The sequence below is a fragment of the Euprymna scolopes genome, chromosome 16 (assembly GCF_053919585.1).
Source record: "Euprymna scolopes isolate OS-2025 chromosome 16, ASM5391958v1, whole genome shotgun sequence".
Taxonomy (NCBI): Eukaryota; Metazoa; Mollusca; class Cephalopoda; order Sepiida; family Sepiolidae; genus Euprymna; species Euprymna scolopes.
In genome coordinates, this window is record NC_136497.1 from 136,583,766 (window position 1) to 136,597,378 (window position 13,613).

Genomic DNA, 13,613 nt, shown 5'->3' on the forward strand with positions numbered 1-13,613 from the left:
GCATCCCCAGGGGCTCAAAAGAGGTAAAAAATGACACTTTTTGCCCCATAGCATTTGATCAATTCAGTATGGCAAAATTCTGGTCCGCATCCCTCTGGAACTTTTAGGGCTAAAAAAACTTTTTTAGAGCTCTTTACTCAAAAACTTGATATGTATGTTTATATAGTAGTTTTCCATGGTGCTGAATTTAAATATACTACAGGTTGTCCATTTTTACTGGGATTCGGAGCTCAAGAGATCACAAATGCCCCAAAATTGCAAAAAATGACACTTTTTACCCCATAACTTTTGCTCCATGCATTAAATTTTTCTGAAACTTGGCGAAAATGTGAAGGCAATGTTGGCCCTTCACACTTCTCACATTCATCATTTCTTCACTATTTTTTGTGGCGTCATCTCACATGCAGCACCAGAGGTGGACCACGCACGTGATGAAAATTGAGTATAATTTGATTAAGAACTTGTTCACATTGGACTTGAAGACGACCGTGTTGTAGTCAGCTGGAAAGCAGCCCAGTTGGACAGTTTCACAGAAAGGCAGTTATTTAGGCACAGGTCGAGGAGAAAATTGCTGACAGTGGTTGCAGCCAGATGAGTGTTCCTGTGAATGTTTAACAGTGAGAGGGATTCTAGAATGAAACTCAGATGAGCACTTGCTATGGAAATTAGTATTGTTATCATTACTGTTAACCTTTTATGATCTGGTTGAACTAATTTGTTTTTCATGGCAAGTGCTCAGCTGAGCTCCAATCTATGATTTCCCCTTGCCTGACTTTCATGAAAAATACTCGTCTAGCTGAAATCACTATCAATAATTTCCCCCACTCTTTATCTGTGCCTAAACCTAAATCTAGATTCCATGAACAAAGCTTCTTTCTTAGAACTGCATGCCTGTGGAACTCTGTTCCGTTTTCCTGCTTTCCAACTGACTACAATATGGTTGTCTTCAAGTCCAATGTGAACAAATTCTTGATGAACCATCCTCTTAAGTAATCCAATTTGCCAAATTTCCACTTCTAACAATGACTGGCGTGTTCCCCATGACCACTGTACACTCATTATCCCTTATCTTCGAGTAGCCTCTGGGTCTTGATAAGTGGTGACTCCTTTGTAAAAAAAAAATAAATAAAATAAACTCTTAAAATATATTTTTCTGCTGACCACTTAAATCTTAAAAAAAAAAAAAAAAAAAAAAAAAAAATTTTTTTTTTTTAACAGGATAGATTTTAAACTCTTCCAACTTAAGGTTATAAATACTACAATCTAAAAATTTATGGAAACAAAAAGCTACATTCCAAGGATTTATTTTTAAAATTTACATTTTTATTAAATTAGTTTTTTTTTTTTTTTACATATGATCAAAATTATAAGACCGGAGACAAAAATTCTATTGTATGAAAAGTTTGAAAACATTCAACAATCAAACTTAATGAGTTCTACCTCCACATCTTATGATGACTTCAAAAATTCTTTAGGGAATGCTAAAATAAAGGTTTCCATAAAGGTGCGGCGGATCCTGCTCCAGTTTCTGAAGGCTTCACGAAGTTCATTTTTTGTTGAATATTATTTGCCATTTCGATAAACCTCTCTTGTCATTCATCCCCAAACATTTTCAATTGGGTCCAAGTCCAGTGAGCATGCAGGATGTCCCAAGAGATGGCTCTATTTTTTTTGAGAAAGCTCAAGGTCCGTCTTGGAGTGTGGATTGCAGCATTATCCTGTTGGAATAACCATCTGTCCCCACACAAACGATAACCCTCCATCATCAAAGATGCTTTTTGTAGCATGCTAATATAACCAACTGCTGCCTGGTGACCCTGCACCACCTGGAGCTCCATCATCCCTCTGTAAGCAAAGGCACCCCATACCATTACAGGCCCTCCACCACTATGACATGTGAAAAAAATTTCAAGGGGCGTTTTTGTCATGCCAATATTGCTGGAAACCATCAGGATCATCTAAATTGAATTTTTTCTCATCAGAAAACAGGAATTTCTTCCACTTCTCAATGTCCCAGGTTTCGTATTCACGATCAATTCTTAAGTGGTCCACTTTGTGACGTGGAAGCAATCAAGGAATTTGTTTACGCTTTTTATTTACCATGCCTTTTTTTATATATAGTGTCGTCTGATGGTTATTGGATTGCAATCAGCATCTGTAACCGCCTTAATTTGACTAGAAGAAAGTCCGCTGTCATTCATAACAACCAGTCTGATTCTCCTACTCAATGCAGGAGAAATTGGGGGGGGGGGTACAAAGGACTTTGCTTTTCCATAATTCTCAGTGTTCTTTAGAAAGTTGCAGATAACAATTTTACTGTGATTTATCGCTCGTTGTGACAAACCTTATGGAATGTTAGAATTCGAGAGCGCTCAACTTGTTATTTTTCTTGCTTTAGGCATGGCAACACCTTTACACAGTGATTGCTAATCTCTTAACTGAACTAAAAACATTAGAATTACCATACATCTAACAATTTATACCCTTAGTCTGATAATTTGGATCATGTGTAAAAAGCCTAATTTAATAAAAATACAAAGGTTTCTATTTAAAGATTTTTAAGTGATCTTAAAATTTTGATCAATGTATAAAACCACAAAAAAATTTTTTTTTTTTTTTTTTTTTTTTTCGCAGTAAAAACTAAAAAAAAAGGTTTGTTATACCTATTTACTATGCCTCCCCACGGGACAGAGTTAGACACCAGGGTCGTTTTTTAACGTGGAGAAAAGGTACAAAAATAAAAATTGTCTCAGTCGTGAAGGATTTCTCCTCCACCGAAAGAGAATAAGAAATAGAAGTGCAGCATCTGAAGAACAGATACTTACACTTTGATCTTGTCCCGAAGGCCAAGATTCTCCATATTTTCAAACTCTTATATCCTCCGAAACTAAGTGATAAGAGCTGCGCTTCAAATGATTGGATTTTTTACAGGCCGTTCTTTTAGGAGTCTTTAGTCGGTTAGAATCGCTTTTAAGGGGTCAAAATTTGTTAAACATTTTGTGCATTCGTCTTTTTTTTCATCTTTTTTTTTTAATCATTAATTTTTGCATATCACGTTGGTACAGTGGTAATGTCACCAGCTTTGAATGCTACAGTTTCGGTTTCAATTTTAACTGACGACATCCAATTTTTTTTTTTTTTTTTTTTTTTATTACATTTGAAATCAAGACTGTAATATATACGAAATCTGGACAAATTAAAATATATTTAAACGTATTTTATGCCTGGGCAAAGCCCCCACCTCCCCAAGTTTGTTTTAGAGATAAAACTATTCCAAAAAAGCATTTCAAGGTAAACTAGTTTTTTTATGTAAACTTTTGAAATTAAACTGGACTTAAACATTTATTAAAAGGGACTTTTCATTGATATGCAAATTTAACCCATAACAGTATAGGGTTTAAAATAGATTCTTTCTTTGATAAAACTGAAGTGTGAGAGACCTACCAACAAAAAAGATTTTTATGGTTTCTTCATTTAATGGACAGGAAGTGTCATAATACTTTTTTCTTTTTTTTTCGTTGCATAATCTTTTTCTTTTTTTCTTTTTTTTTTTTTTTTTTTTCTTTTCAGACACAAATTGAAGGAAAGACTTCATATACCCCCAAAGATATCTATAGGATTTCAGGTAATCTCATCGGTTTAAACTTTAATATTGAAAATGCAATCAATTTACTAATCTTCCAAATTTCTATGAAAGAAAATTGCTTAAAAAAATATTAAGTTGTTGGAAAGGGGAGGGGGTGTTTATATCAACAACTTTAACTCTCTTATTAATCTGTCATTCACTTTTGCTTTATTTTTTGTCAGGATTACAACTGCCATATCCATTGTGCCATCTGCACAGGCAAGTGAATTCTTGGCTCTGAATAGTTTTCTCAATTAATCAAAATAAGACAATTTTTAGGTCTGTAGCAAACTGTGTGAAATGGAAAAACAAAAAACTTTGCATGGATATAAAAATATTCTGCTTACTAAACTGGGCTTACTGGTTTGGTTGAAAATAAGTTTTCAAATTTTTGTAAAAGAAATTTAAGACATTTTTTAAATTAGGAAATTATTCAGTTCATAAAAATATTCAGTATATTGTGGAAATTATTACTGCAAATGGTATGGAAAGCTCATGGACCAACATGAAAAGTAAATTCTTGAAATTTCAGTTGTTTTGGCAAGTTTTAAAAAAATTAACATTTTACATAAAATGTGTGTGTATTGCATTTGGTAGATTTTTTTTTCAAAAATATTTTAATAGTACAAAAACTTGCAAAAACATTGTTTTTCTAAAATAAAAATGAATAAATCTAAATATATAAAAGGTTATTTGTCTGTCTGTCTCCATATTTTAAAACTCTGTTTCCTCCAAAACTAAAAGTCGCATAGCGGCGCTAAGAACCTCAAATGATTGGAATTTTTACGGACTGTTCTTTTATGGGTCTTAAGCCGGTCAAAATAGTTTTTAAATGGGTCAAAATAGTTTTTAAATGGGTCAAAATTGAAGAAAGTATCTTTTGTACATTCATCTTTATTTTGAATTTTAATCAGTTCATATGCGTGTCACCATATGGAACATTACCAGCTTTGAATGCTGGTTTTGGTTTCGATTCTAACTGATGGCATCAAAATACTTTTTTTCTTTTTCTTTCTTTTGAAATCACAACTCTCTCTCTCCCTCCCTCTTTTTCTCTCTCTCTCTCTCTCCCTCCCTCTCTCTCTCCCTCCCTCTTTCTCTCTCTCCCCCCTCTCTCCCTCCCTCTTTCTCTCTCTCTCCCCCTCCTCTCTCTCTCCCCCTCCTCTCTCTCTCCCCCCTCTCTCTCCCCTCTCTCTCTCTCTCTCTCTCCCTCTTTCTCTCTCTCCCCCTCCTCTCTCCCCCTCCTCTCTCCCCCTCCTCTCTCCCCCTCCTCTCTCTCCCCCCTCTCTCTCCCCTCTCTCTCTCCCCCCTCTCTCTCTCCCCCCCCTCTCTCTCCCCCCTCTCTCTCTCCCCCCCTCTCTCCCCCCTCTCTCTCTCTCTCCCCCCTCTCTCTCTCCCCCCCCCTCTCTCTCTCTCCCCCCCTCTCTCTCCCCCCCTCTCTCTCTCACTCTCTCTCCCCTCCTCTCTCCCCCTCCCTCTATCTTTCTCTGCTGATTGTTATTTAGACAATTGTTTTTTAATTTGTTAGTTGACGATTATTTGGATTCTTCCGAATACTGTTAGAAAGATGTAACCTTCAAATTTCAAGTGTATCTTCTTTCGAACAGAATCTCTTCTTTAATCGATAGGCATAGCATGTTCTTGTTCCATCAACCAAAGAAGTTTTACTCCACAATTTTATTTTTAGTATTGTCTGCATTACATCTTCAACCTCTAAAGTAACCTGAATTTTACCTTGTATTTTATCTGTTAACTCATGGGTCCTTCTAGAGTTTGACCAAAAACTGGTCAGAGGTTACATCGGCTGAAACGTTAAAGTTGTCAAAATAACATTTAAGTATTGTATTTTTTTTTTTTTTTTAACGTTATTTAATCTGAGCTAAATAAGTTTTGTTATTTATCTGTGAGTACTTGTTTTTTCTTTAATAAATTAATTTAGAATTTCTATTTGGAGAAAGATTTCCCAGTTGATAATATAGAGCTAATTTTAACTTATTTTATAGATCTTACTTGCTTTCACTGAAACCTGTACATATCACAATATTTTAGGCAAAGAATTTAAGTTTTACAATTTTGTCCACCTCAAATTTAGCACTTTTAAATGGCAGCCGTCTTAAATTCTACACTCTGCTTGACGGTTCAACTTTTTGTATTCCTTTTTTGAGAATGGGATGAGTTTCTCAAAATTATTAAAGATGTTACACCATCCTTGATATTTTTATTCAGCAGCAATTGTGAAAGAAGGGTAAAAAGTGCTTTACATAAAATTGTATACATTTATAATATGTTTTATATATATATATATATATATATATATATATTAGTGATGGGACGATTCCAATATTTTTCCCGGTTCCAATACAATTACCAATTCTTCATTAAATCTCAATTCCGATTCTTTATAGATCTCTAAATAGTTAACTATAAAATTATTTTTTCCAGATTAGCGTCGTAAAAGCAGAAAATAAACGTGCACATATTTTCTCAAATGTAAAAATACAATTGTGAGGTGCAAGGTACAGATTTTAGTTTTACTGATAGTTTAAAATTAATAAATACTTATTTTATTATCAGCAGTGGAAGATTTTGTTTCAAACAAAATGAAATAAAAATAATTAAAGGAATCATTTTGGGGCATCGGAAAATAGACGCAGAGTTTTCCGATTCCTCAAAAGGTTCTGATTTTTTTCGATTTCTGATAAATCGTCCCAACACTAACGTGTGTGTGTGTGCATTATCTTTTGAAAGTTTAAATGATCTCCTTTAACAATTTTCTTAAAATGCAACTTTTTTTAATACCTATTTTGATGTTGAATTTTTAATATTTTTATAGGCACATGAAGACTCTATGAAAAAAACAGGCTCTACAGCTCGGGATCGTTACACTGTATAGAAAACGCTTTGCTGGTGGACCCCCCCCCCCTTTTTTTTTTCCTGTCCACGTCACACACAGATTACCCCCCCCCCTCCTCTCCTCTTGCATATTTTGCATCCACTCAATACATGACACACACACATACACACACAACTGCCTTGGGGACTGCATGGCACATAAACTTATTTCCTTGTGTGAAAACAAAAATGTTTTTGGAAATCTAAGAGAATGATGATTATTGGATGGCAATGAAAGTGAAACGAACATCCATTTTTTTTTATTTTATTTTTTTTTTTTTTACATTGTCCCACCCCGCCTCTTCCTCCGCCTACAACTCCAAAAAAAGAAAATAAATAAATAAAAACTCCACCCCAAATTTACTGTTGAACAGTGTTACAAAAAAAAAAACAAAAAAATATGATGAAGCTGAACATTTTGACTTCCACTGAAACAAAAAAAAAAAATGGAATTTTTTTTTTTTTTATTGGGAGGGAAAGTTTTCATTTCTGTTAATGTACCAATTTATAAGTTTTGTCCCTTTTTAAAATAAAAAGGAAAAAAAAAAAAATTATTCTTAAGAGATTTTTTTTCTTGCTTATTTAGTTCTCCATTTTCAGCTGATTGACCTAAAAAAAAAAAAAAATGTTGCGAAATAAATGTTCAACCTTAAAAATGGAGATTATTGACAAGTGTCATTTTTTTTTTCTTTTTAAATTTTTTAATCGTGAAGTCTTTTATAAAATTAAAGTAATAAAAACGTTCCTGCCAAATGTTTTATCTTCTATGTAAAAGGTTAAACGATTTTTTTTTTTTTCCTTTTTACAAAGGAGTCACCACTTATCAGAGCCTGGGCGCCATTTGAGGATAAAAGTTAATGAGTGTATAGTATTCAATGGGACAATATCGTAGTAACTGTTAGTAGTGGAAATTTGGTAAATTGGATTACTTATGGGGAACAGCTGATCAAGAACTTGTTTACGTTGGACTTGAAGATAACTATTATTATCAGTTGGAAATTAGGCAAAAAAGGCACAGTATCACTTTGATATAGGGGGATACTATCGGGGCATAATTTGCAAAGATACCATATAGGAAGTTGAGCAGCAAGATGTCGGTTTACATTACACTTGAACTTCTGCATGTCAATACGGTAAGGGAAGCAGGAACCTGGAAGGGAATTCCAAAATCTATCAGTTCTGGGGGAAGAAACTATTAGAGAAGGCTTTTCTAGCATCTGGGATCTCTGCTATGTAGGGGTGGGATTTTGCTGCTTGTCAGGGGTATTTACATCAAGGGGGATACAAGGGGTTGTAGTTCATTGGAGCACCTACCATTAAAAATACTTGTAAAACAATTAGGGGGATGCAACATTTCGTCAATGGGACAAAGGTTGAAGCCTGGCTGACAGTGCAGGACCTATTAGGTTGACGACTCTTTTGAACCCTGTCTAAGAGCTTAATGCACCAGCCTAAATCTGGCAACAATACTCCATACATGGGCGAATGGTGGCCTTGTAGAGATGCAAGATACTCTCAGATGTAAGTAACTTTCTAGCATGGTAGAGGGTGCCCACTTTATTTGGAGCAGCCTTGGCAATGCACTCAATGACTTGTAGGAATACTGTTCTCCTCAGTGTTTGCGTGCAGCAAACCCATACATTCACATGTGCTTTTGAAAGATGTCGTTCATATCCCTGTGTTGATTCTGAAATCTAGACGGCAATTCACGTTGCCTGTGAATGTTAAGTTGAAGAATTCTCAGGTATGTGTTTTTTTTTTTTTGTTTTTTTTTTTTTTAACATTTCAGTCAACTATTCCTCTGGCTTTCATCATCAGGTTGTTCACTGGGACGGGCTAGAAATGAGAGGAATAGTTGGCCTAAACATTTTAAAAAATAAGTAAAAGATGAAGATAATCTTCCGCTAATAAATAAATTTTAAAAAAATACAAATTACTCATCTCAATAGAATTCCAATAATTAAAATATAATTTTCAGGTGGGGTGTTATTATAGGGCTAGGACAACAGCATATTCTTTTCATTGTTTTGACTCGAGTGTGTATCCTTTGGTATCTCATGCTTTTATGTAGAGTGATGCGATTCTAGTCAGGTTGGACAGCTTTTAGAGACTGACTTTCAAACTGACCTATTTCTAGTTGAGTTTTTATTTCTCTTACTCTCAAATCTATCCTCTGGACCTGTAGCTTAAGAGTTTATCGGTTTAATATTTGCACATGTTTTATTTATATAAAGTTGTTTATGAATAAATTTGATAGGAAATAGTTATGAAACAAGAAATATCCACACATATATATATATATATATATATATATATATATATATATATATGAGCAAACAGTTAAAATATGTTAAAAAACATTTTGAAATGAGTTAAAAACATATTTAATCTGAAAAGGAAACACAAGATAAATGGATAGTCCTTAATCCGCGAAGTTTCGAAGAAATACTCTCCTCATCAGAGGGTAGGAATTAGCAAAACGCGGGATCGGATTTTGCATGCAGAAGTATTTGATGAAACAAGTAAGTCAAAGATCTTACTTGAAAACAAAAAGTTAAGCAGAGGGAATGTGGTAAAGAAAAAGGTGATTACACATGAATGGATAGTCTGGTGGAAGATAAAAATCTAGTGACGGTAAAATCCAAATGTAAAACTTCAAGAAAGTTAAAAGAATTTCCATTTGTACAAGTAAAATCCAAAGACATCTCGTAATTGGAAGAAGATGGTCCATAATAATCCAAAGGCAGAAATCCAAGGAATAATTCACAAACATGTTTACAAGGAAAAAAAATAATATTAATAAAAGAAAAATAAGATGTGCTTTTCATTCTACTTCCGAGACATAACTATAAATAAAAAAGATCTAGGAAGAAAAAGGAGAGGAAAAAAAAAAATGATGAAGTTAAATATAAAATAAAGGGAAAAAAAAGTCAAAATGACCCAGACAGGAAATGTTAAAGGCGCGAAAATATATATAGGGCAAAATAATAGGTCAACTGAAATGTACAGGTTATCACTTAAAAAAATGTCAGCAAGAGTTATTAAACGACACTAAAAGGAAAATAAAAATAAACAATAAATAAAAAAAATAAAATATATATAAAATAAGAAGAATAAAAATAAAAATTATTTAAGGGGAGAACATGGCCAGTATCTGCAATTTCAGGGGGGGGGAAGTAAATTCATATAGTAAAATTTAAGTAAATATACATACAAGATATGAAAGTGTGGGTAGATTGATATATTAGATAGATAGGAAAGTTTAAAGAATAAAACAGAAAATGCAGATAAAAAACCGGCCATGCAAAGAAGAGATAAAGAATTAAAATAAAGGATTATTAAATTATAAAGTATTAAGAAGTATGTCGAAAAACGAAAGAGTTAAAGAAAAAATATTTTATATCTATATAAAAGGTAAAAGTAATAACTATGTAATTTCAAAATTGCCATAATTAAATTTGGACTTATGTTTACAGAAAGAGATCAGTTCATTTTTAGAATTTATTATATTGTTACTTTGAGGGGAAGTAATTATAGTTATAGCTTCGGTTGTACAGAGGCGACATGACTTAGAGCCTGGAGTATAAGACTTAACTTTTTTATGATGGTCCATTTGATTGAGAAGGGGGTATTGTTAGAGTTAAGTTTTTTAATTAAAGTGGTTAGAGAAGTTCCTTGGTTATTATTAGAATTATGGTTGTTAAAAGAAGAAATGTGGTTTGATATTCTTTTCTTAATTAATGTTGAAGTAGCGCCGATATATGTATGTACTTTATTAAAAGCTCGAGGTCTGGTATTAATATTAATTTGCTGATTTGTATTAGTTAAATAGTTTGAATTTTGTTCATAGTGTTCAACAAATGGTGGGACAATGTCTGTATGAGAACTATTTTGGAGGGGATAATGAGTGTTAGTGTTAGGAGAAATATTGTTATTCTCATTATTATTATGACTATTATTATTATCATCATTATTACTAGTTGTATGATTGTAAATGGAAGGGCTGCTCGAATGGTGTATTGGATTAGTAACTATATCAGATGGAGGATGGGAAGAAGAATAACTTGAAGACGAAATATTAGTGTCTGTTATGGGAGGATTGCGTGGGAGCTCAGTAATAGTGCAAGAATATATAACATCTTTATGGATGCAATCATTATTGAGTGGGCAAAGATGTTTGTTATTACAATTACAGTTAATCACACACAATATGACTCGTAAGAAACCAGTTCAAATAACAAGATCTGCCGCTATCAATAACAACAAATCAGTCTACATTTATAATCCAAACCAAAATACTAATCACAATGCTTCTAACCCACCTAGTCGCATCAGGAGAAAGAAAACTATTGTTTAATCCTTCATTTAGCCTAAATGTCAAAACTAATATACCTAAGGAATTCTTTCCTTTTTTTTTTATGACTGCTTGTGTCGATTAACACGTGGAAGAATGTGTGCTTGTTTTCTGCTGAACACATACTGAATAATAAAGAATATATATATTCTTTCATCAGTAAGACGTGTCTTTTTTTTTTTTTTTTCCCCCCCCTGATTTATGGGAGAGGGACCTGTTTTCAGTGGTGTCCATTAGTCCGGATGATTGTCATATAATTGCTATTAATTTTTTCCTGAAATTTTGCCACAAATTCTATTTCTTTAAATAGATGTGCATAGTAAAAAATTTTTTTTTTTTTTTTTTTTTGCAAAGATTCCCCAGGGGCACAAGAGGGCAAAAATGGCATTTTTGCCCTATAACTTTTGATCCATACATTAGATTTTTCTGAATCTTGGCCAAAATGTGGAGCCCATTATCTCTATATAAATAAAATGAACTCATTTTTTCCCGTGGGATTTTGACCTTAATAGGATTAAAAATCAAGATATTTCATGCAAATACATTATGCACAAACGGCAGAACAATATCTGAGGTTTGTTATAGGCTTATTATTTCTCAAATTCCTCGATAATCTTAGATTTCTATACTTTTTCCGCTGAGAAGTCACGGCCAAAATCGGTTAAGATCAATGGAAGTGGTAAAATATTTTCTCTCTTAAAAATTCCTCCTCCCCCTGCCACCACTTAACACCGTTTGGAGATCGTTCACAAGGAACAGTTGAGAAGAGAACACCGGTTCGGCTTCGTAGTTCTATCATGTTAAGTTATTTAAAATCACTAAACTAAGTTGCAGTGCTCTGTGGCGTAGTGGTGGTTAGGGTGCTGGACAATTCACATTATATTTTCACGTTCGCGCCGACCTACCACAGTGGTTTTTTTTTTTTTTTTTTTCCTAAACAACTGGAATGGACTTTTCTTGGTGGCCGAACTGTTAACGTTGCAGATGTTTTTGTTTTTTTTCACACTTTATTTTCCTACTTTTACTCATGACTCCGGGTTTGATCCTTCCTACTTACCTACCATAACATTTTTTAAAACTCCCCCCGTCCCGGAAACAAACACTCGGGCAACGCCGGGTACCCCCGCTAGTTCTTAATATAAATCCAGTATGGGTGACCCTGGCCAAATTCTGGTTCACATCTGCGGGGAACTTTTAATGCTAAAAACGCCTCTTTTTCATATTTCTCAGCAAAACTTAACATGTCTGACTTATATAGTGTTTTTTTTTTTTTTTTTTTGTGGTCAACTCAAATATACATATGTTAAGGCCTGAAACTGCAGTTATCCATTTAAACTGGGATTCGGTATCCCCAGGGGCTCAAAAGAGATCAAAAATGCCCCAAAATGACACTTTTTGCCCCATAGCATTTGATCCATCCATTAGATTTTTCTGAAACTTTGCCAAAATGTGAACGTCGTTCATATATTCATTCCTTCACTATTCTTCTGTGGCGTCACCTCACATGCACTTTTTTTTTTTTTGCGCCAGTTGTGGTTGTCGAATACACATACAATTCCCACCGTATTGACTATATATATACATGGATATAAGTAAATGCTACTGAAATTGTTAGTCGAAAACTACCATATCTCGTTTTGAATAGAAATAAAGATTAGTCAAGAACTACGTACATGCTTGGCAAACTTTGATTCATTAATTTAGACACTGAAAGCCCCATCTCCTTGCAAGCAAAAAAAAAAAAAAAAAAAAAAATTGTCCAAAAAGTGAAAATAAAAAATATCTGTATGATGTATTCTACCTGTGACAAAACGAAAATATATTCCAAAAATCACATGCATTGATCAAATAGCTTTGTTTTTAAATAAGTACACTAAAGTTTGAGCTGCCATTTTGAAAAAAAAAAATTCTTGAAAGGGAGATAATTCCTAATAGATTTGCCTGCTAATTGCTTAAAAATGATTTTGAAAAATAAAACTACTTGATCAATTTACGTGATTTTCCTGCAATATATTTTCACTTTGTCACAGGGACATACACCAGACAAAATTATCTTTATCTTTTAATATAGAAGCAATTCTATCCCCCTCCTCTCCAAAAAAAAAAAAAAAAAAAATACAGAAAACCAAAACACTTATAAAAAAAAATGAAATTTTATTTAAATATACAAAATGAGGGGGGAAAAAAAAAATTCAAAAGTATTTCTGCAAATCTTCTCCCAACGTTTTTTCCATTTCACTGATCAGCAACTGACACTGTTTCTCAACTTCATCACTTTCATCTTTAAATAAAAAAAAACATTGAACACAGATATTAAAGTTAAACTGATTAATTGATCGTTACAAATTTTAAAACACGTGAAAGACAACAATCATTTGCTGGTGAGTTTTCTGGAACTGCTATGTTTATAAATGATAGGCGACGAGCTGTGCTCGAATTGAACGCTGTACGAAACAACGAATCTCCTGATATAAAACTGAATTATAATTTTTTTTTTTTAAATAAATAAAAAACAGATACATATTTAAAACAGACTTCAATGTTATTTTGTTTAGCAAATACTGGTGTCGAGTAAGTATTTGCACCATTGTAATATGATTGCGCTGAGATTTTATAAACATCTGTCAAGCTCAAGGTTGGATGTGCATGGACATGATTTTTACATGTGGGGGGGGAGGGAGCTGTTTATTACACATAAAGGTGTGTAATGTGGTCTATATTTAGTTTCACATAAAGTGTATA

The 13,613-nt window shown here is 33.4% G+C and overlaps 2 protein-coding genes across 3 annotated transcripts in view; one reads left to right on the forward strand and one right to left on the reverse strand.

The window, feature by feature from the left end:
* The window catches only part of LOC145296118 (eukaryotic translation initiation factor 4E-like), a 102,691-nt gene extending 95,514 nt beyond the window's left edge, over nt 1–7,177 (forward strand). The window contains exons 6-7 of one of the 2 annotated variants that reach the window (XM_080142264.1): nt 3,571–3,625; nt 6,459–6,709. In XM_080142264.1, coding sequence (XP_079998390.1) covers nt 3,571–3,625; nt 6,459–6,518 — 115 coding nt within the window. In that variant the 3' untranslated portion in view covers nt 6,519–6,709. Of the gene's footprint in view, nt 1–3,570; nt 3,626–6,458 lie in introns of both variants that reach the window. The other variant, XM_080142265.1, reaches the window with a different exon arrangement.
* A 5,828-nt stretch (nt 7,178–13,005) lies between these two features.
* LOC145296117 (HEAT repeat-containing protein 1-like) overlaps nt 13,006–13,613 on the reverse strand; it is a 139,487-nt gene continuing 138,879 nt past the window's right edge. Inside the window, exon 45 of the mRNA XM_080142263.1 lies at nt 13,006–13,152. Coding sequence (XP_079998389.1) covers nt 13,064–13,152 — 89 coding nt within the window. The 3' untranslated portion in view covers nt 13,006–13,063. The remainder of the gene's footprint in view (nt 13,153–13,613) is intronic.